The sequence below is a fragment of the Oncorhynchus clarkii genome, chromosome 11 (genome assembly GCF_045791955.1).
Source record: "Oncorhynchus clarkii lewisi isolate Uvic-CL-2024 chromosome 11, UVic_Ocla_1.0, whole genome shotgun sequence".
Classification (NCBI taxonomy): Eukaryota; Metazoa; Chordata; class Actinopteri; order Salmoniformes; family Salmonidae; genus Oncorhynchus; species Oncorhynchus clarkii.
Genome location: NC_092157.1, coordinates 6,175,658 through 6,197,184, shown reverse-complemented (window position 1 = coordinate 6,197,184; position 21,527 = coordinate 6,175,658). Strand labels below are relative to the sequence as shown.

The following is a 21,527-nucleotide window of genomic DNA, read 5'->3' as shown; positions in this document are numbered from 1 at the left end:
TGAGGCTTCCCCCAACTCACTACTCAGTGGGTTGTGAGGCTTCCCGCAACTCACTACTCAGTGGGTTGTGAGGCTTCCCCCAACTCACTACTCAGTGGGTTGTGAGGCTTCCCCCAACTCACTACTCAGTGGGTTGTGAGGCTTCCCCCAACTCACTACTCAGTGGGTTGTGAGGCTTCCCCCAACTCACTACTCAGTGGGTTGTGAGGCTTCCCCCAACTCACTACTCAGTGGGTTGTGAGGCTTCCCCCAACTCACTACTCAGTGGGTTGTGAGGCTTCCCCCAACTCACTACTCAGTGGGTTGTGAGGCTTCCCCCAACTCACTACTCAGTGGGTTGTGAGGCTTCCCCCAACTCACTACTCAGTGGGTTGTGAGGCTTCCCCCAACTCACTACTCAGTGGGTTGTGAGGCTTCCCCCAACTCACTACTCAGTGGGTTGTGAGGCTTCCCCCAACTCACTACTCAGTGGGTTGTGAGGCTTCCCCCAACTCACTACTCAGTGGGTTGTGAGGCTTCCCCCAACTCACTACTCAGTGGGTTGTGAGGCTTCCCCCAACTCACTACTCAGTGGGTTGTGAGGCTTCCCCCAACTCACTACTCAGTGGGTTGTGAGGCTTCCCCCAACTCACTACTCAGTGGGTTGTGAGGCTTCCCCCAACTCACTACTCAGTGGGTTGTGAGGCTTCCCCCAACTCACTACTCAGTGGGTTGTGAGGCTTCCCCCAACTCACTACTCAGTGGGTTGTGAGGCTTCCCCCAACTCACTACTCAGTGGGTTGTGAGGCTTCCCCCAACTCACTACTCAGTGGGTTGTGAGGCTTCCCCCAACTCACTACTCAGTGGGTTGTGAGGCTTCCCCCAACTCACTACTCAGTGGGTTGCGAGGCTTCCCCCAACTCACTACTCCTAGTGCCATCTTCATAGTGCAAAAGCTAGAGTTACAGAGGTGTGGGTGGGAAAGCGGAAGGGAGGCTACGGCCGTTACCCAACCAGAGACTGTTGAGAGAGCTCTCATCGTCGCTCTGTGTCTTTGGGACGGGAGACTTTTCAGTTGATTCGTCTAAAAGTGGGGAAAAGACTCAATGTTAGAAAGCCTTTTTACTAAGTTCAAGTCATACATAGAGTTACAGTGCCTTGCGAAAGTATTCGGCCCCCTTGAACTTTGCGACCTTTTGCCACATTTCAGGCTTCAAACATAAAGATATAAAACTGTATTTTTTTGTGAAGAATCAACAACAAGTGGGACACAATCATGAAGTGGAACGACATTTATTGGATATTTCAAACTTTTTTAACATCAAAAACTGAAAAATTGGGCGTGCAAAATTATTCAGCCCCCTTAAGTTAATACTTTGTAGCGCCACCTTTTGCTGCGATTACAGCTGTAAGTCGCTTGAGGTATGTCTCTATCAGTTTTGCACATCGAGAGACTGAAATTTTTTCCCATTCCTCCTTGCAAAACAGCTCGAGCTCAGTGAGGTTGGATGGAGAGCATTTGTGAACAGAAGTTTTCAGTTCTTTCCACAGATTCTCGATTGGATTCAGGTCTAGACTTTGACTTGGCCATTCTAACACCTGGATATGTTTATTTTTGAACCATTCCATTGTAGATTTTGCTTTATATTTTGGATCATTGTCTTGTTGGAAGACAAATCTCCGTCCCAGTCTCAGGTCTTTTGCAGACTCCATCAGGTTTTTTTCCAGAATGGTCCTGTATTTGGCTCCATCCATCTTCCCATCAATTTTAACCATCTTCCCTGTCCCTGCTGAAGAAAAGCAGGCCCAAACCATGATGCTGCCACCACCATGTTTGACAGTGGGGATGTTGTGTTCAGGGTGATGAGCTGTGTTGCTTTTACGCCAAACATAACGTTTTGCATTGCTGCCTAAAAGTTCAATTTTGGTTTCATCTGACCAGAGCATCTTCTTCCACATGTTTGGTGTGTCTCCCAGGTGGCTTGTGGCAAACTTTAAACAACACTTTTTATGGATATCTTTAAGAAATGGCTTTCTTCTTGCCACTCTTCCATAAAGGCCAGATTTGTGCAATATACGACTGATTGTTGTCCTATGGACAGAGTCTCCCACCTCAGCTGTAGATCTCTACAGTTCATCCAGAGTGATCATGGGCCTCTTGGCTGCATCTCTGATCAGTCTTCTCCTTGTATGAGCTGAAAGTTTAGAGGGACGGCCAGGTCTTGGTAGATTTGCAGTGGTCTGATACTCCTTCCATTTCAATATTATCGCTTGCACAGTGCTCCTTGGGATGTTTAAAGCTTGGGAAATATTTTTGTATCCAAATCCGGCTTTAAACTTCTTCACAACAGTATCTCGGACCTGCCTGGTGTGTTCCTTGTTCTTCATGATGCACTCTGCGCTTTTAACGGACCTCTGAGACTATCACAGTGCAGGTGCATTTATATGGAGACTTGATTACACACAGGTGGATTGTATTTATCCTCATTAGTCATTTAGGTCAACATTGGATCATTCAGAGATCCTCACTGAACTTCTGGAGAGAGTTTGCTGCACTGAAAGTAAAGGGGCTGAATAATTTTGCAAGGAGGAATGGGAAAAAATTTCAGTCTCTCGATGTGCAAAACTGATAGAGACATACCTCAAGCGACATACAGCTGTAATCGCAGCAAAAGGTGGCGCTACAAAGTATTAACTTAAGGGGGCTGAATAATTTTGCACGCCCAATTTTTCAGTTTTTGATGTTAAAAAAGTTTTAAATATCCAATAAATGTCGTTCCACTTCATGATTGTGTCCCACTTGTTGTTGATTCTTCACAAAAAAATACAGTTTTATATCTTTATGTTTGAAGCCTGAAATGTGGCAAAAGGTCGCAAAGTTCAAGGGGGCCGAATACTTTCGCAAGGCACTGTACTTAGAGTTACATAGAGTTACATAGAGTTACATAGAGTTATCAACACAATGTGGTCTCAGAGCATTTCGTATTATTCTGTACGTAAACACTCCAGTGAGTATGATATGTTACATTTCGTATGGTACAGTGCATTCGTAAAGTATTCAGACCCCTTAACTTTTTTCACATGTTGTTATATTACAGCCTTATTCTAAAATTGATTAAATTGTTTTTTACATCAATCTACACACAATACCCCATAATGATAAAGCAAAAACAGGTTTTTAAAAATGTTTGAAAATGTATAAAAAAAACATACTGTAATATCACATTTACATAAGTATTGAGAACCTTTTACTCAGTACTTTGTTGAAGCACCTTTGGCAGCGATTACAGCCTTAAGTCTTCGTTGGTATGACGCTACAAGCATGGCACACCTGTATTTGGAGAGTTTCTCCCCATTCTTCTCTGCAGATCCTCTCAAACTCTGTCAGGTTGGATTGGGAGCGTCGCTGCACAGCTAATTTCAGGTCTCTCCAGAGATGTTAGATCGGGTTCAAGTCCTGGCTCTGGCTGGGCCACTCAAGGACATTGAGACTTGTCCCGAAAGCCACTCCTGCGTTGTCTTGGCTGTGTGCTTAGGGTCATTGCCCTGTTGGAAGGTGAACCTTCATCCCAGTCTGAGGCCGAGTGCTCTGGAGAAGGTTTACATCAAGGCGCTCTCTGTACTTTTCTCTGTTCACCTTTCCCTCAATCCTGACTAGTCTCCCAGTCCCTGCTGCTGAAAAACATCCCCACAGCATGATACTGCCACCACCATGCTTCACCGTAGGGAGGGTGCCAGGTTTTCTCCAGATGGATGCTTGGCATTCAGGCCAAAGAGTTCAATCTTGGTTTCCTCAAACCAGAGAATCTTGTTTCTCATGGTCTGAGAGTCCTTTAGGTGCCTTTTGGCAAACTCCAATCGGGCTGTCATGTACCTTTTACTTAGGAGTGGCTTCCGTCTGGCCATTCTACCATAAAGGCCTGATTTTTGGAGTGCTGCAGAGGTGGTTGTCCTTCTGGAAGGTTTTCCCATCTCCACAGAGGAACTATGGAGCTCTGTCAGAGTGACCATTGTGTTCTTGGTCACCTCTCTGACCAAGGTCCTTCTCCCCCGATTGCTCAGTTTGTCCGGGCAGCCAGCTATAAGAAGAGTCTTGGTGATTTCAAACTTCTTCAATTTAAGAATGTTGGAGGCCACTTTGTTCTTGGGGACCTTCAATGCTGCAGACATTTTTTGGTACAGAAATGTTTTGGTACCCTCCCCCAGATCTGTGCCTCGACACCATCCTATCTCGGAGCTCTACTGACAATTCCGTCAACCTCATGGCTTGGTTTTTGCTCTGACATGCACTGCCAACTGTGGGACCTTATATATAGACAGGTGTGTGCCTTTCCAAATCATGTCCAATCCATTGAATGTACCACAGGTGGACTCTGATCAAGTTGTAGAAGCTAAGCTTGTAGCGTCCTACCCAAGAAGACTCGAGGCTGTAATCGCTGCCAAAGGTACTTCAACAAAGTACTGAGTAAAGAGACTGAATACTTACGTAAATGTGATATTCCAGTTTTTTGTATTTTCTTTCCATAAATACATTTCTAAAAACCTGTATTTGCTTTGTCATTATGGGGTATTGTGTTTAGATTGATGAATAGAAAAATAACTATTTAATCAATTTTAGAATAAGGCTGTAATCTAACAACATTTTGAAAAAGCCTGAATACTTCCTGAAGGTTTTGCAAATAAGTTATTCCTGTTTTTTTTTGTTTTTTTTTTACATTTGAAAACCTGTTTTCGATTTGTCATTATGGTTGTATTGTGTGTAGATGTCTGAGGATTTTTCTTTATTTAATCCATTTTAGAATAAGGCTGTAACGTGACAAAATGTGGAAAAAGGGAAGGGGTGTGAATACTTTTCAAATGCATTCATTTGTGGATGTCCATCAATCATTTTGTATGAAATGTCACAAATTGCAATTCCAAATATGTTTGCAAAACACACTGTGTTATGTATTTGCAAAACGTATAATATGTTACGAATTCCAATTTCTTGTGGCTAATGTTTGCTAGGTGGCTAGGTAGTTAACGCTAAAGTTAGCTAGCTGGCTTACGTTAGCTCAAGAGGTTAAGGTTAGCCAAACAGAGGTACCGTGACGAGATCCTGAGGCCCATTGTCGTGCAATTCATCTGCCGCCATCACCTCGTGTTTCAGGACGATACAAACCACGGCCCCATGTCGCAAGGATCTTCACACAATTCCTGGAAGCTGAAAATGTCCCAGTTCTTCCATTGGCCTGCATACTCACCAGACATTTCACCCAGTGAGCATGTTTGGGATGCTCTGGATCGACGTGCACGACGGTGTATTCCAGTTCCTGCCAATATCCAGCAACTTCTCACAGAGGAGTGGCACAACAGGCCACAATCAACAGCCTGATCAACTCTATGTGAAGGATATGTGTCCAGCTATATGAGGCAGATGTTGGTCACACCAGATACTGACTGGTTTTCTGATCCACACTCCTACTTTAAAAAAAAAAAAAGTGTTTTATTTTTAAGGTATGTGTTCAACAGATGCATATCTGTATTCCCAATCATGTGAAATCCATAGATTAATAAATGTATTTAAACTGACTGATTTCCTTTATATGAACTGTAACTGTTGCACGTTGAGTTTTATATTTTTGTTCAGTGTAGTTGCAAAGTTGCGTATTAGTTACAAAATGCTAAAATTGTCCGTGACGAGATCCGAACACGCAACCTTTCGATTGCTAGATGTTTCGTGTTATACGCCCAACCCACCACCATCTCCTTATTGTTTTTGCCTTAAGTAACCTTTTCTCTTTTATGTAACTATACCAAATGTAACATATCATACTAATGTTAGTGTACCGGATTTACGTTTACTATGTGACGTCTAGTCTATGAGACCAGTCTGATCAATAGATTGGCATTATAGAGGTTTCAGGGGTAGAATCGTGAATGGATGACCAAATAACAGAAATGTAACAAATATCCGTCTCAATTTACTCAACAATACCATTGACTGGCAGTTATTGTAGAATATCTCCCATGTTGCTATAGAATTACCTTCTCTTACGTTGAAGATATAGGCGGATAAGCCACTGCACCACAAATGGCCATGCCACAGCAAAGGCAACAGCGCTAGGAGACACGTCAAAAGGCCACCAGGATGGTTTCTAGGGGACGAAATAGGATGAAAATGCATATTCTGAAAACTAGAGAAGTACATTTCCTGAAGAAGATGTAGTGTGCTTGCTAGATTGGCTAAAAGTAGTCCCAGTAGTGCTAATGAATACAGTACTAATGGTGGTGAATGATTATAGTTGAAAAAAGTAGGTATATGGAAAAATGGACTGATTGATTTGGCTATTGACTGATTGATTAATGAATTGATTTTGGCTATTGACTGATTGATTAATGAATTGATTTTGGCTATTGACTGATTGATTAATGAATTGATTTTGGCTATTGACTGATTGATTAATGAATTGATTTTGGCTATTGACTGATTGATTAATGAATTGATTTTGGCTATTGACTGATTGATTAATGAATTGATTTTGGCTATTGACTGATTGATTAATGAATTGATTTTGGCTATTGACTGATTGATTGAATGGATAGGGTAGCCTAAACATGTGAACGTTGGTTTGGTGTCTCTAGCTTGAACAGTACAAGAGTTACTGTAGGTTAGTTATTTTATGCAAATATCTACAGTTATAGTTGATAAAAATAAAAAAATTAAAAATGTGAAGTTAGGATAGCCTGAATGTTTTAAAGTTGGTTTAGTAGCTTAATTGGCCATTTTGAATAGCTTCCTCTGTATTCCTATGGTTCCTCATTCAAAACCATGTTAATTTATGCACGTTTAACAAGTATTAATAGTATCAAAAAGCCTTTGACTAAATTGGGCCAGTCTGAATACCTCAACATTGGTTTGGTGTTGATAGCTTAAGCGGTTCAAGAGGACTTGCGCGGACACATTTTCCCCCATGTAAGTCTATGGCCATTTAATTGTCATTGAAATGCATTAGGATTTAAATGCATTTAAATATTGTGGTAAAAAAAAAAAACTATAGATTCTATCAAAAAATATATTTTCTCATAGAAATCTAAGTTGGGGTCTTCTGCACATTTGAAAGTTGGTTTCGTGTTTATAGTTTATATGGTTACAGACGTGTGGTGGTTTCTCTAATATGCAAATGTATGCTAATTTAAACTGATTTAAGGATGGATAAATTACATGATCTACATATTCATGAAGTGGTTCCATCATCCTGAAGGTGTTTTGGAATAATACTAATACTAATTAGACTATGTAAATAATCTAGAATTGTGCTTTCAGAAAACACACCTAATAAATACTTCCTTCTTTATATATATATCTCACAATATCCCTGAAAATAAAATTATCTGTATTCTGAATCACAATACAAAGGGCATGTTCAGTCTCTGACCGTGTGATCAGTCTATGACCGTGTGATCAGTCTATGACCGTGTGTTCAGTCTATGACCGTGTGTTCAGTCTCTGACCATGAACAGTCTATGACCATGTGAACAGTCTATGACCATGTGAACAGTCTATGACCATGTGAACAGTCTATAACCATGTGAACAGTCTATGACCATGTGAACAGTCTATGACCATGTGAACAGTCTATGACCGTGTGAACAGTCTATGACCGTGTGATCTGAGTCCAACACAAACAGTGACAGACAGAAAAGCAGCGCACCATACCTTACTACCCTTCTTTGACGGTGGGTATGGTAGAGCCAACGACTAGAAAACAAAAGGGAGAAGAAAGGAACACAACAACGTACATTAAATTACTTCTTCAACTAAATAGTTAGAGTCCATCTTAGACCAAAATCATCTTAGACCAAAATCATCTTGGACCAAAATCATCTTGGACCAAAATCATCTTGGACCAAAATCATCTTAGACCAAAATCCTGACCTTTTGAGCATGAATAAAATGTTGTAAGAGCAATAGGTGGAAGTACCACATGACAGCATGTTTGTCACGGGGTTATTAGACACCTTTTAGCAGTAGTTACTATCTTATCAGGCTGTGTAACAGATAGTTTCAAAATGGTATGTGGGTCTCTGGTCTCTGACCTGGGATGCAGTGAGGGCCTCAAGTGTGTGCAATCTCTCCAGGACACTCTGCATGTCCTCCTGCAGTCTGGCCAGCGCCGCTACGATCTGCTCATTCAGACTGCCTCCTGTTGCCCCCGCTCCACCCCATCGCTCCCCGTCCCCTCCGCTACCCTGCAAGGGCCCCTGGGCCTCCACGCCGTGCCCTGAAGACCTGGAGCCTATAAACAAATATAGAGACACAGAGAAGTGTGAACACTGACATATACTTCTAGACAAATAAGAACGGGCCTAAACACACACACACACACACACACACACACACACACACACACACACACACACACACACACACACACACACACACACACACACACACACACACACACCTTACCTCGTTCTCTCCTAACCAGGGAGTTATCGACCCTATCTGTATTCAGTCTCTGTCTCTGAGAGGCCCCTCCACTCGTCTCCCCATCCTCCCCGCCACACTGGATGCCCTTGGGTGGCCCCTGGGAGTCCTCAGGGGTCCCACACGGTGCCTCGGCGGGCCCCTCCTGATCAGACAGAGGGCTGTGGCTCTCCCCCTGCTCTTCCTCATCCAGCTCCAGACAGCGGTCAGTGTGTGCCTCAGAGCCCTGGACCAAACACACATACATGAGGATTTGGAAATGTTGCATGTACTGTGTGTGTACTTGCTTTGTCTGTACTCTGTGTGTGTGTGTGTGTGTGTGTGTGTGTGTGTGTGTGTGTGTGTGTGTGTGTGTGTGTAAGTGTATGTGTATGTGTAAGTGTATGTGTGTGTGTGTGTGTACTCTTACCTCTTCCAGGCCAAACTGGTCCATAGAGTCACAGTAGACCTCGCTGTCTGAGTCACTGGCCACATGACGGGGCCAGGATACATCCAGATCTATAGGAATAGATAGCACAATGTCCCACAGCTTCCACACTTAGCCATAAGATGGGAACCTTCCTTCAGAGAGATGTTTGTGCTAGCAGGACCCATTAAGAAGCAACACAAATGTAACTAGTACAGAGGCCTTTGATGTTCCATTAGCATGATACAGTCAAAAGTTTGGACACATCTACTCATTCAAGGGTTTTTCTTTATGTTTTACTATTTTCTACATTGTAGAATAACAGTGACGACATCAATACTATGACATAACACAATATGCAATCATGTAGTAACCAAAAAAGTGCGCTATTATTATTATTATTATTATTATTATTATTATTATTATTATTATTATCTTCACTATTATTCTATTCAATGTAAAAAATAAAGAAAAACCCTTGAATGAGTAGGTGTGTCCAAACTTCTGATTGGTCGTGCATGTGTTCCACATTCCAAACGTATCCTTTCTCAAGGTGATCATTGATTGGATGAGCAGAGATGGTTCGAGGTCCACTGGCCTCAGACCAGATCAGCTTTTAGGGGGATAATGTCACGACAACCCATCAGAGCAGGGGAGTCTGTGTCTGTTCCCAGTGCAGAGTTGTTTACTCTGTGAGTAAAGCTGAGCAGCTTAATAAGATCACATGACAAAGGATCCATGAGGACAACCGCCCACTAGGGTGCTAAGTAGCCATTTTGAAACTTTTTTTTTGCCATCTAGTTAATGGACGATCTGGATTAGGCCTATATTTATTTATTTATTTTTTTAACCTTTATTTAACTAGGCAAGTCAGTTAAGAACAAATTCTTATTTTCAATGACGGCCTAGGAACAGTGGGTTAACTGCCTGTTCAGGGGCAGAACGACAGATTTGTACCTTGTCAGCTCGGGGATTTGAACTTGCAACCTTTCGGCTGCTAGCCCAACGCTCTAACCACTAAGCTACCTGCCACCTCTACACTCTAACCACTAGACTACCCTGCCTCCTCTACACTCTAACCACTAGACTACCCTGTCTCCTCTACACTCTAACCACTAGGCTACGCTGCAGCCTCTACACTCTAACCACTAGGCTACGCTGCAGCCTCTACACTCTAACCACTAGGCTACCCGCCGCCTCTACACTCTAACCACTAGGCTACCCTGCCACCCCTATAACGCCTGCTTCTTGTTTTAGACAGTAATGCTAATATTCAGCATACTAGATATCAATGGCAAACCTGAATTGTATCCAAATTCAAACCTCAGTTCTGTTGTAACAGACAAATCTAGGCCTGATATACACTGTAATAGGTACGCCTATGTACATTACAATCATAAAGTACTAATCGTCATGCACCTGATTGGTTGGTTTCTACCTTTTTTCTACAGTGCCTGAAATACCTATTGGTTACCGCGGGGAAATAGTTTCTACCTTTTTCTACAGTGCCTGAAATACCCATTGGTTACCACAGGGAAATAGTTTCTACCTTTTTCTACAGTGCCTGAAATACCCATTGGTTACCGCGGGGAAATAGTTTCTACCTTTTTCTACAGTGCCTGAAATACCCATTGGTTACCGCGGGGAAATAGTTTCTACCTTTTTCTACAGTGCCTGAAATACCTATTGGTTACCGCGGGGAAATAGTTTCTACCTTTTTCTACAGTGCCTGAAATACCCATTGGTTACCGCGGAGAAATAGTTTCTACCTTTTTCTACAGTGCCTGAAATACCCATTGGTTACCGCGGGGAAATAGTTTCTACCTTTTTCTACAGTGCCTGAAATACCCATTGGTTACCACGGGGAAATAGTTTCTACCTTTTTCTACAGTGCCTGAAATACCCATTGGTTACCGCGGGGAAATAGTTTCTACCTTTTTCTACAGTGCCTGAAATACCTATTGGTTACCACGGGGAAATAGTTTCTACCTTTTTCTACAGTGCCTGAAATACCCATTGGTTACCGCGGGGAAATAGTTTCTACCTTTTTGTGTTTACAATAAATAGTATGTTATGCTCTTGAAAAGCATACATTTACAATTTACAATCCTGTGGCCATTGGATAAAAGACTTGTTTAGCCCATGGGCATAGGGAACTCAAACCTTCAGCCATGGTAATGTGTGCACAACATTCTAACTAATAGGCAGATTACAGTACGTCACTGTTGGCAACACAACATTAATGTGCTATCCAGAGACGAGTCGGGCCACCTTAAGAATATTGTTCTAGTCCTAGACGTTCAGTGAAATATTAAATATCCCCCCCGTGTGTGATGTTAATTGAGAGATAACAACTCTCTAAACACATGGATCTGGTGGTGCTCACCTGCATGGTGGCCGTTGACCTGCACATGGGGCTCCAGGGGCAGGGTGCTGTTCAAGAGGCCCTCCTCTGAGTCCTCATTGTTCAGCGCAGCCTTGGAGGTGTGGGTCCCATTGGAAAAGTGGCTCATCCCGTTCCTCACATTACCTTCGGACAGGGGGACTTTAGGTCTCCTGGATGAGCCCTTTTTCCTCGACTTTTCATTTGCTGAAAGACATTTTCTTAATATATTATTAAAAGATGTTTCCTGATTTAACGGTTTCCTGTTTCTGTGTTATTGTTATTTTCTTGTTCTAATGTTTGACAACATACCTTTTTTCACCTCCTTGATCTCAGCAATTTCTTCTTCTTCTACTTCAACGTCATCTTCCTCATCAAACTCAAACTCCTCTTCCTCCTCCCCCTGTTCCTTCACTGCCATGACTTTGGGCTTTGGAGGCTCAGCCGCCGGCCTGGGTGGCCGTGTCTCCAAAGTGCCATTCATTTCCATTGTCCTGATGATGCTCCTTGTGACACTTTTTGAAGGTGCTGATGTAATCATGGTCCCAAAACCTGTGTCATAGAAACAACTGTGTTACTATGATAAAAAAAAAACTAAAAGCTTTATGTTACTGCTAGTTTCATTTACCCAGACAAGGAGATATACCATGATACACTACATAACCAAAAGTATGTGGACACCTGCCGGTCGAACATCTCATTCCAAAATCATGGGCATTAATATGGAGTTGGACCCTCCCCCCCTTGACTGCAATAACAGCCTCCACTCTTCTGGGAAGGCTTTCCACTAGATGCTGGAACATTGCTGCAGGAGACTTGTTTTCATTCAGCCACAAGAGCATTAGCGAGGTCGGGAAATTATGTTGGGCGATTAGGCCTGGCTTGCAGTCGGCGTTCTAATTCATCCCAATGGTGTTCGATGTGGTTGAGGTCAGGGCTCTGTGCAGGGCAATCAAGTTCTTCCACACCGGATCTCGACAAACCATTTCTGTACGGACCTTGCTTTGTCCACGGGGGCATTGTCATGGTGAAACAGGAAAGGGCCTTCCCCAATCTGATGCCACAAAGATGGAAGCACAGAATCATCTAGAATGTAATTGTATGCTGTAGTGTTAAGATTCCCCTTCACTGGAACAAAGGGGCCTAGCCCAAACCATGAAAAACAGCCCCGAATCATTATTCCTGGCACTATACATTCGGGCAGGTAGCAATCTCCTGGCATCAGCCAAACCCAGATTTGTCCATTGGACTGCCAGAGGGTGGAGAAGCGTGATTCATCTGTTCAGAGAATATGTTTCCACTGCTCCAGAGTCCAATGGTGGGGAGCTTTACACCACTCCAGCCGACGCTTGGTATTGGGCATGGTGATCTTACGCTTGTGTGCGGCTGCTCGGCCATGGAAACCCATTTCATGAAGCTCCCAAGATCAGTTATTGTGCTGATGTTGCTTCCAGAGGCAGTTTGGAACTCGGTAGTGCGCGTTGCAACCAAGTACAGATCAATTTTACGTGCTACGCGCTTCAGCACTCAGCGGTCCCGTTCTGTGAGCTTTTGTGGCTTACCACTTCACGGCTGAGCCGTTGTTGCTCCTAAACATTTCCACTTCACAATAAAAGCACTTACAGTTGACCGGGGCAGTTCTTGCAGGGCAGAGGTTTGATGAACTGACTTGTTGGAAAGGTGGCTTCCTACAGTATGACGGTGCCACGTTGAAAGACACTGAACTCTTATTTAAGGCCATTCTACAGCCAATGTTTGTCTATGGAGATTGCATGACTGTGTGCTCAATTTTATATACCTGTCAGCCATGGGTATGGCTATATCCGAATCCACTCATTTGAAGGGGTGTCCACATACTTTTGTATACAGTGCATTTGGAAAGTAGTCAGACCCCTTGACTTTTTCCACATTTTGTTATGTTTCAGCCTTATTCTAAAATGGATTCAATTGTTTTTTTCCCTCATCAATCTACACACAATAACCCATAATGACAAAGCAAAAACAGTATTTAGACATTTTTGCAAATGTATTAAAAATAAAACAGTAATATATAATTTACATAAGTATTCAGACCATTTACTCAATACTTTGTTGAAGTATTCGAGTCTTCTTGTATATGACACTACAAGCTTGACACACCTGTATTTGGGGAGTTTCTCCCATTCTTCTCTGCATATCCTCTCAATCTCTGTCAGGTTGGATGGGTAGCATCGCTGCACAGCTATTTTCAGGTCTCTCCAGAAATGTTCGATCGGGGTCAAGTCTGGGCTCTGGCTGGGCAACGCAAGGACATTCGGAGATATGTCCCGAAGCCACTCCTGCGTTGTCTTGGCTGTGTGCTTTGGGTCGTGGTCCTGTTGGAAGGTGGACCTTCACCCCAGTCTGAGGTCCTGAGTGCTCTGGAGCAGGTTTTCATCAAGGATCTCTCTGTACTTTGCTTCGTTCATCTCTTTCCCTCGATCCTGACTAATCTCCCAGTCCCTGCCACTGAAAAACATCCCCACAGCATGATGCTGCCACCACCATGATTCCCTGTAGGGATGGTGCCAGGTTTCCTCCAGACGTGGCACTTGGCATTCAGGCCAAAGAGTTCAATCTTGGTTTCATCAGACCAGAGAATCTTGTTTCTCATGGTCTGAGAGTCCTTTAGGTGCCTTTTAACAAACTCTTAAGTGGGCTGTCATGTGCCTTTTACTGAGGAGTGGCTTCTGTCTGGTCACGCTACCATAAAGGCCTGATTTGTGGAGTGCTGCAGAGATGGTTGTCCTTCTGGAAGGTTCTCCCATCTCCACAGAGGAACTCTGGAGCTCTGTAAGAGTGACCATCGGGTTCTTGGTCACCTCCCTGAACAAGGCCCTTCTCCACCGATTGCTCAGTTTGGCCAGGCGGCCAGCTCTAGGAAGAGTCTTGGTGGTTCCAAACTTCTTCCTTTTAAGAATGATGGAGGCCACTGTGTTCTTGGGGACCTTCAATGCTGCAGGAACTATTTGGTACCCTTCCCCAATCATGCCTTCCAAATCATGTCCAATCAATTGAATTTACCACAAGTGAACTCCAATCAAGTTGTAAAAAAATCTCAAGGATGATAAATGGAAACAGGATGCACCTCAGCTCAATTTAGAGTCTCATAGCAAAGGGTCTGAATACTTTTGTAAATAAGATATTATTATAGATTTTTTTTTACATACATTTGCAAAAATGTCTAAAAAGCTGTTTTCGCTTTGTCATTACGGGGTATTGTGATGTCATTATGGGGTATTGTGATGTCATTGTGGGGTATTGTGATGTCATTGTGGGGTATTGTGATGTCATTATGGGGTATTGTGTGTAGATTGATGAGGACATGTTTGCATTTGATCCATTTTACAATAAGGCTGTAATGTAACAACATGGGGAAAAAGGACTGAGTACTTTCAGAATGCACTGTATATTGTATACCGGGAGACATACCGGGAGACAAGTTCTAATTTAACCAAACTATGAGATATAAAGCTAAAATAAATTTAAAAAATGAAAACCTATTTATACTAAACTACAACATCAGACATAACTAAAATGATCCGGGAATTGTGGATAAATACACATCTATAGACTTGCCTTGAAGTCGCCGTGCAAATTTTGTCAAACGGGCTGAGTACATGATAGAAATGTATAAGTTAAAATGGAAGACATGCCAAATAAAATTCAAATCAAATGAATATAAAATCAAATGAAAAAGGTAGTGACAGTACCTGCAGACAGGTCGGAAACCTGATTTATGTGTCTCTTCTCTTGCACCTGCTCATAGAAGGGGCCCAACACCAGCAGCAGCTGCTCTACCTCAGTAGTACAGGGCATGCCCTCAAGGATCTGTTGTTTACACACAACACGACAACAAAAACATTTAGTGTCCACTGACATCCAGGCCATCCTGTCTGAACGTCATTTAGACAGATTTTCATCAACAAAATGATCCACCTCTGGGTTGGGAGTCAATTCCTTTGTAACTTAATTGAACTCGGGATATTTCAATTATAAAGAATATAATTCCCCTTGCTTCCTGGACTCATCAATAATCAATAATCAATAATGTACCGCCAACGCTGGTATGCTGACTTCTGCATTGAACCTTCATATCCATTCAAGACAAAACACTTACCAGCTTCAAGTCATCAACATAAGCAATCATTGCCTCTTCCTTGGGCATTTCTCCCAGATCATTCCATGCATCCCTAAATAGACAGAACAAGATGTTTGAAATAACACCTACATTGACAGTTTCCTACCTAGAGTTTAATACCCCTTCAAGTGATAACACAGGTTAACAGAATATATAGAATATTAACTGTATTCTATACTATCAACTGTATCTTAGCCTATGCCACTCTGTCATTGCTCATCCATATATTTATATATTCTTATTTCCATTCCTTTATCTAGATTTGTGTGTATTAGGTAGTTGTTGTGGAATTGTTAGATTACATGTTAGATATTACTGCACTGTCGGAACTAGAAGCACAAGCATTTCGCTACACTCGCATTAACATCTGCTAACCATGTGTATGTGACCAATAACATCTGCTAACCATGTGACCAATAACATCTGTTAGCCATGTGTATGTGACCAATAACATCTGCTAACCATGTGACCAACAACATTTGCTAAACATGTGACCAACAACATCAGCTAACCATGTGACCAACAACATCAGCTAACCATGTGACCAACAACATCTGCTAACCATGTGACCAACAACATCTGCTAACCATGTGACCAATAGCATCTGCTAACCATGTGACCAATAGCATCTGCTAACCATGTGACCAATAACATCTGCTAACCATGTGACCAATAACATCTGCTAACCATGTGACCAATAACATCTGCTAACCATGTGACCAATAACATCTGCTAGCCATGTGACCAATAACATCTGCTAGCCATGTGTATGTGACCAATAACATCTGCTAACCATGTGTATGTGACCAATAACATCTGCTAACCATGTGTATGTGACCAATAACATCTGCTAACCATGTGACCAACAACATTTGCTAAACATGTGACCAACAACATCAGCTAACCATGTGACCAACAACATCTGCTAACCATGTGACCAACAACATCTGCTAACCATGTGACCAATAACATCTGCTAACCATGTGACCAATAACATCTGCTAACCATGTGACCAATAACATCTGCTAACCATGTGACCAATAACATCTGCTAACCATGTGTATGTGACCAATAACATCTGCTAACCATGTGTATGTGACCAATAACATCTGCTAACCATGTGTATGTGACCAATAACATCTGCTAACCATGTGACCAACAACATTTGCTAAACATGTGACCAACAACATCAGCTAACCATGTGACCAACAACATCTGCTAACCATGTGACCAACAACATCTGCTAACCATGTGACCAATAGCATCTGCTAACCATGTGACCAATAGCATCTGCTAACCATGTGACCAATAGCATCTGCTAACCATGTGACCAATAGCATCTGCTAACCATGTGACCAATAGCATCTGCTAACCATGTGACCAATAGCATCTGCTAACCATGTGACCAATAGCATCTGCTAACCATGTGACCAATAGCATCTGCTAACCATGTGACCAATAGCATCTGCAAACCATGTGACCAATAGCATCTGCAAACCATGTGACCAATAGCATCTGCTAACCATGTGACCAATAGCATCTGCTAACCATGTGACCAATAACATCTGCTAACCATGTGACCAATAACATCTGCTAACCATGTGACCAATAACATCTGCTAACCATGTGACCAATAACATCTGCCAACCATGTGACCAATAACATCTGCCAACCATGTGACCAATAACATCTGCTAACCATGTGTATGTGACCATTTTTATTTTATTTGAGTTAAGATATCAGTAACAGAAACAACAATTTTTTTATGGATCTTGGGTATTATGATCAAGGTTGCTTTAAATTCTTTAACTCTTAGACATAAATGGTCATTCTCATAGGAGTCGTGAACAGCACGTAAAGTCATTATTGTTGAGATCATCGTGTCATTTGTTATCAGCAGAGAGTCTCCACTTGGTCAATGACCCAGACGCTCATTAACCTAAAGCAGCAGCTGGCCTGCCAACTCTACAAGTAAGGCTCAGTAAAGAAATAACAGTCTACAAGTATAACAGTTAAACCAATTTATAAACAGCTGCAGTGTCATCTCTAAAAGAGGATTCCCTCAGTGGTGAGATCTTCTATATAAATAAATAAATAAATATATACACATAAACAAACAAGTAAAAACAGTCAACTGCCGCCAAGTGTGTAAAAGGTGACATGACATATCATGCCTCTTCAGCGCAACGAGTCCAGAGTTTATCAGACAAAATGTGGCAATAGGAAAGTTGACTGCAAGGACTTACATTACAGACAAACCCCTGTCGTCGTTAGAAGACCCTATTTGAATCCTACTGGTCGGTTTGCATTACCATGTGACTTAGATCCTATTTGAATCCTACTGGTCGGTTTGCATTACCATGTGACTTAGATCCTATTTGAATCCTACTGGTCGGTTTGCATTACCATGTGACTTAGATCCTATTTGAATCCTACTGGTCGGTTTGCATTACCATGTGACTTAGATCCTATTTGAATCCTACTGGTCGGTTTGCATTACCATGTGACTTAGATCCTATTTGAATCCTACTGGTCGGTTTGCATTACCATGTGACTTAGATCCTATTTGAATCCTACTGGTCGGTTTGCATTACCATGTGACTTAGATCCTATTTGAATCCTACTGGTCGGTTTGCATTACCATGTGACTTAGATCCTATTTGAATCCTACTGGTCGGTTTGCATTACCATGTGACTTAGATCCTATTTGAATCCTACTGGTCGGTTTGCATTACCATGTGACTTAGATCCTATTTGAATCCTACTGGTCGGTTTGCATTACCATGTGACTTAGATCCTATTTGAATCCTACTGGTCGGTTTGCATTACCATGTGACTTAGATCCTATTTGAATCCTACTGGTCGGTTTGCATTACCATGTGACTTAGATCCTATTTGAATCCTACTGGTCGGTTTGCATTACCATGTGACTTAGATCCTATTTGAATCCTACTGGTCGGTTTGCATTACCATTTGACTTTGCCCATGGGGTCCCAGAAACCAGGTCTGGGTGTGTTGCAGGGTCCTAGTGTGGACTGTTTGTAGTAACTGTAAAACTTGAGCATCATGTCATTGGAGGGCTGAAAGGAACCTGAAATGAGGATGAGGAGTGTCAATGAGAGGAATGATAACTCAAACAGACTGGTACCCAGGCTAAGAATATACAACTTTGCAGTAAAAACACTGTCTTAGTATTTGAAAGGCTTTTTTGGGGGGGGGAACTCTTTAGGTTTTAACACAATGAATATAATTGTGATATTATTCAGGTGTATAAATATACCTACTCCCATAGAGCTTTGGAAAGTAGGTTAACAATAATTGGCTTTAGGCTACAATGTTGCATTTAGCCTTCATAGCCCTTACCGTCTGGAGGCAAGCTCTGTATCACTTTGACAGCGGCATCAAATCTCCGCTCGTGCAATGGTTTCCCATCCTCAATCTCCATCATGACCCCAAAAAGTGTGAATTACGCTCGCGAACTCTTCAAAACCTAGGGATAATCATTAAAAGTGGTCAGACAGGAATGTACAACATGAGAGTTGAGTATGGGTTGCAGAAATTATGTTGTGGCTAAAGCTAGGTCATACGCCCACAATAACATTGGTCAAATGATATGAAAACCGTTCACAATAGCATAAAAGTACTTCAAATATTGATATATAAGTACTATAGGTGACTATTTGACAACAACCCCATAGCAGATAAGCTAAACCAAAACCACTGGTTAAGGTTATGTCGTCTGTGAATTTTAGAGCACTCCATGCAACAGAGACTAAACAAATGGTTTAAAAACATGCTAATAATGTATCTTTCCAATGAACACAACAAAATATATATATATTTCACTCGGTAAATAAGCTCAGTAGGACATGTTTGTCACTCACCATTTAACGATCTACCTGCTTGAGACTACGACCTCTCTGTACTTAACGACAGAAGTGACAGGCACAATACAGAGGTGACAGGCGCTGCATGCTATGGGAGTTGTAGTTTTATACTGCCAGGATGGCGATAAATATGTTCTTTATTATGACATCAAAATCCCTACAAGCTCCACAATGCACCAGCCTCAGCTTACGGGATATGTAGTTCTAAATACAGTCTAAAACAAATGCAGTGTAAAATAATGTAGCCATCACAATGCTATGTGTTGTTGGCCACAATAAGAAATGTCGCATGGGCATGAAAAAAATCCTCACGCGTTGATGTTTTGTATAAAACGTGAGGATTTTTGTTTCGATCTGAAGCCCAGACAAGGATACATTGTAGCACTACGTATCCCAGCATTCTACACGGTGATCCATGTTTCGGTCAGAGGAAAGGGAGAGAGGCGAGAGGGATAAATGGTCGTCACTAGTTACCACAGCCACAAAGTCATAAACCCCGCCTATGTCTACAATGTATCTTCTTAAAGTGTCATTTTAAGCTCACCCCTAACCTTAACCACACTGATTACTTTATGCCTTACACTAACCTTACATTTAGACGAGAAATATATATTTTTGTTTTTAATACATTTTAAGATATAGCCCATTTTGACGTTGTGACTGGGGTAAATAGTGACAATCTGGAGAACTTCTCCAGCAGCTGTTTTTTTTTTTTTTTTTTTTTGCTCCCTGCGCCGACGTGAAAGCGAGGCTAGGGGTCTATTCATTAATCAGATTCCGTTGAAAAACGTTTCGTCTGTTGCAAAATGTTTTTCAACTGAAACCGTTTAGGCCTTATCCAAGCGGAAAACGTTTCGGAACGAAAACGAGAGTTTATATTGATTAAACTCAGGTTTCTCCCCGTTTCGTTCTATTCGGTATGCTTGCTTCTATTTGGTTCCTAGAGTAAACGGTAAACTGTTTCTGCAACAGACGAAACGTTTTGCAACGGAATCTGACTAATGAATATACCCCATGAATCCCACAATACCAGGCGAAGGAGTTTCTTTCTTTATTTCCCGTGGCAGAGCTGGTTGTTTCAAACCTCAGTCAAAGCGAAAGCGAAGTCGCTATGCGGGGAGATGTAAGATGGCAGAGCTGCAAATGTTGTTAGAGGAAGAAATTCCAGCCGGCAAAAGAGCTCTTGTAGAGAGTTACCAGAATCTCACACAAGTAGCAGACTACTGTGAAAACAATTATGTTCAGGTAAGCACAAAAAAATGAGTGATTTTTACTCAACATTGTTATCTCTGAATCATTGTCGTTTGAACTGGTGTGAAACTGGGAAGAGGAAATGTAGATAAAGACATTGAAATGATCACAATGAATGACCACAGTACTAGATCGCAGAGATTACACCTCCATTGAGAGTCTTTGTCCATTTCAGTGTGTAGTTTCACCGCACTGGTCACATTGGACACGGTCTTGCCCATCCATTGCATTGTTGTATTGGTCCCTTGGTCAGATTTTGTTAGTTTACACAGAGGGTGTGTCTAAGTACTAACTTCTGCTGTTTATCTTCGTTTAATAAATTAAAAAAAACAATGTAGCAAACTATGACGCTGTTGAAAAATGTCAGTGAAACGTGATGTACTAGACACATATTTAATCTGATCGTTACAAAGTAGAGTAGCAGTTGTGCTCTCGGTAACACTGGCCTTGCTTAATTAATTACTGTCTCTCACAGACACCAAGACAGCTGGACATTTTACTTCCATTTATTTATTTAATTACACCTATTTTATTAGGATTTTCTGTGATATATTTGCACTATGATATTGTAAGCAATTTCAAACGTAATACATTTCAAGGCATTTATAATGAGCTTATTGCTGTTTGAATATCAGACGTTCAGAGCTTGTTTTTCAGCGATTGCTTCTGCAAATTTTCCCCATATGATTGTGTTATCCTTTAACTAAATTTCCACAGATGGTGAGTGTGGAATTTGGTCATGGTTTCACAGATTCCTGAACTGAGTTCATAGATGCAAGGACAACTGAACTTAAATTATTTTACAGGGTTATTTTTTTTTAAATGTGTGTTTACCTCATCCTGCCAAGTTTGCTTTGACTAGCCACAAGGGACTGCTGCATTAGAATTACTTTAATTGTGGGCTAGCAACATACGTTATTGATAGAGGTAGGGCTATGGACCATAGCTTTTGTAAACTAGGTTTTTATTGGCCCCTTTTAACAGAATGTCAA

The 21,527-nt window shown here is 41.8% G+C and overlaps 2 protein-coding genes across 15 annotated transcripts in view; one reads left to right on the top strand and one right to left on the bottom strand.

Moving 5' to 3' along the window:
• Nucleotides 1-295: 295 nt before the first annotated feature.
• On the bottom strand, nucleotides 296-19,321 carry LOC139420141 (acyl-CoA-binding domain-containing protein 5A-like). Its single transcript, XM_071169921.1, has 13 exons — nucleotides 19,282-19,321; nucleotides 18,761-18,887; nucleotides 18,368-18,488; nucleotides 15,377-15,449; nucleotides 14,970-15,087; nucleotides 11,551-11,790; nucleotides 11,242-11,445; nucleotides 8,859-8,947; nucleotides 8,432-8,675; nucleotides 8,059-8,258; nucleotides 7,679-7,720; nucleotides 6,007-6,116; nucleotides 296-1,063 (listed from the first exon to the last, which is right to left on the bottom strand). Exons 2-13 carry the CDS (start codon nucleotides 18,843-18,845, stop codon nucleotides 1,051-1,053), a joined length of 1,539 nt encoding a protein of 512 aa, XP_071026022.1. The 5' UTR covers nucleotides 18,846-18,887; nucleotides 19,282-19,321; the 3' UTR covers nucleotides 296-1,050.
• A 1,019-nt stretch (nucleotides 19,322-20,340) lies between these two features.
• Nucleotides 20,341-21,527, top strand: part of LOC139420137 (abl interactor 1-like) — a 97,048-nt gene continuing 95,861 nt past the window's right edge. For 9 of the 14 annotated variants that reach the window (XM_071169912.1, XM_071169910.1, XM_071169906.1 and 6 more), the window contains exon 1: nucleotides 20,356-20,529. In XM_071169912.1, the coding sequence (XP_071026013.1) occupies nucleotides 20,413-20,529 (117 nt within the window). In that variant the 5' untranslated portion in view covers nucleotides 20,356-20,412. Of the gene's footprint in view, nucleotides 20,530-21,527 lie in introns of all 14 variants that reach the window. The other 5 variants (XM_071169909.1, XM_071169905.1, XM_071169900.1 and 2 more) reach the window with 3 other exon arrangements.

Bases quoted from the DNA above. Each gene is read 5' to 3' on its own strand.
- LOC139420141 (XM_071169921.1), bottom strand. From the start codon at position 18,845: ATGATGGAGATTGAGGATGGGAAACCATTGCACGAGCGGAGATTTGAT. The intron at 18,489-18,760 runs GTAAGGGCTATG...TCCTCATTTCAG, and splicing joins ACAGAGCTTGCCTCCAGACG to GTTCCTTTCAGCCCTCCAAT. The intron at 11,791-14,969 runs GTACTGTCACTA...TCTATGACACAG, and splicing joins GGTTTCCGACCTGTCTGCAG to GTTTTGGGACCATGATTACA.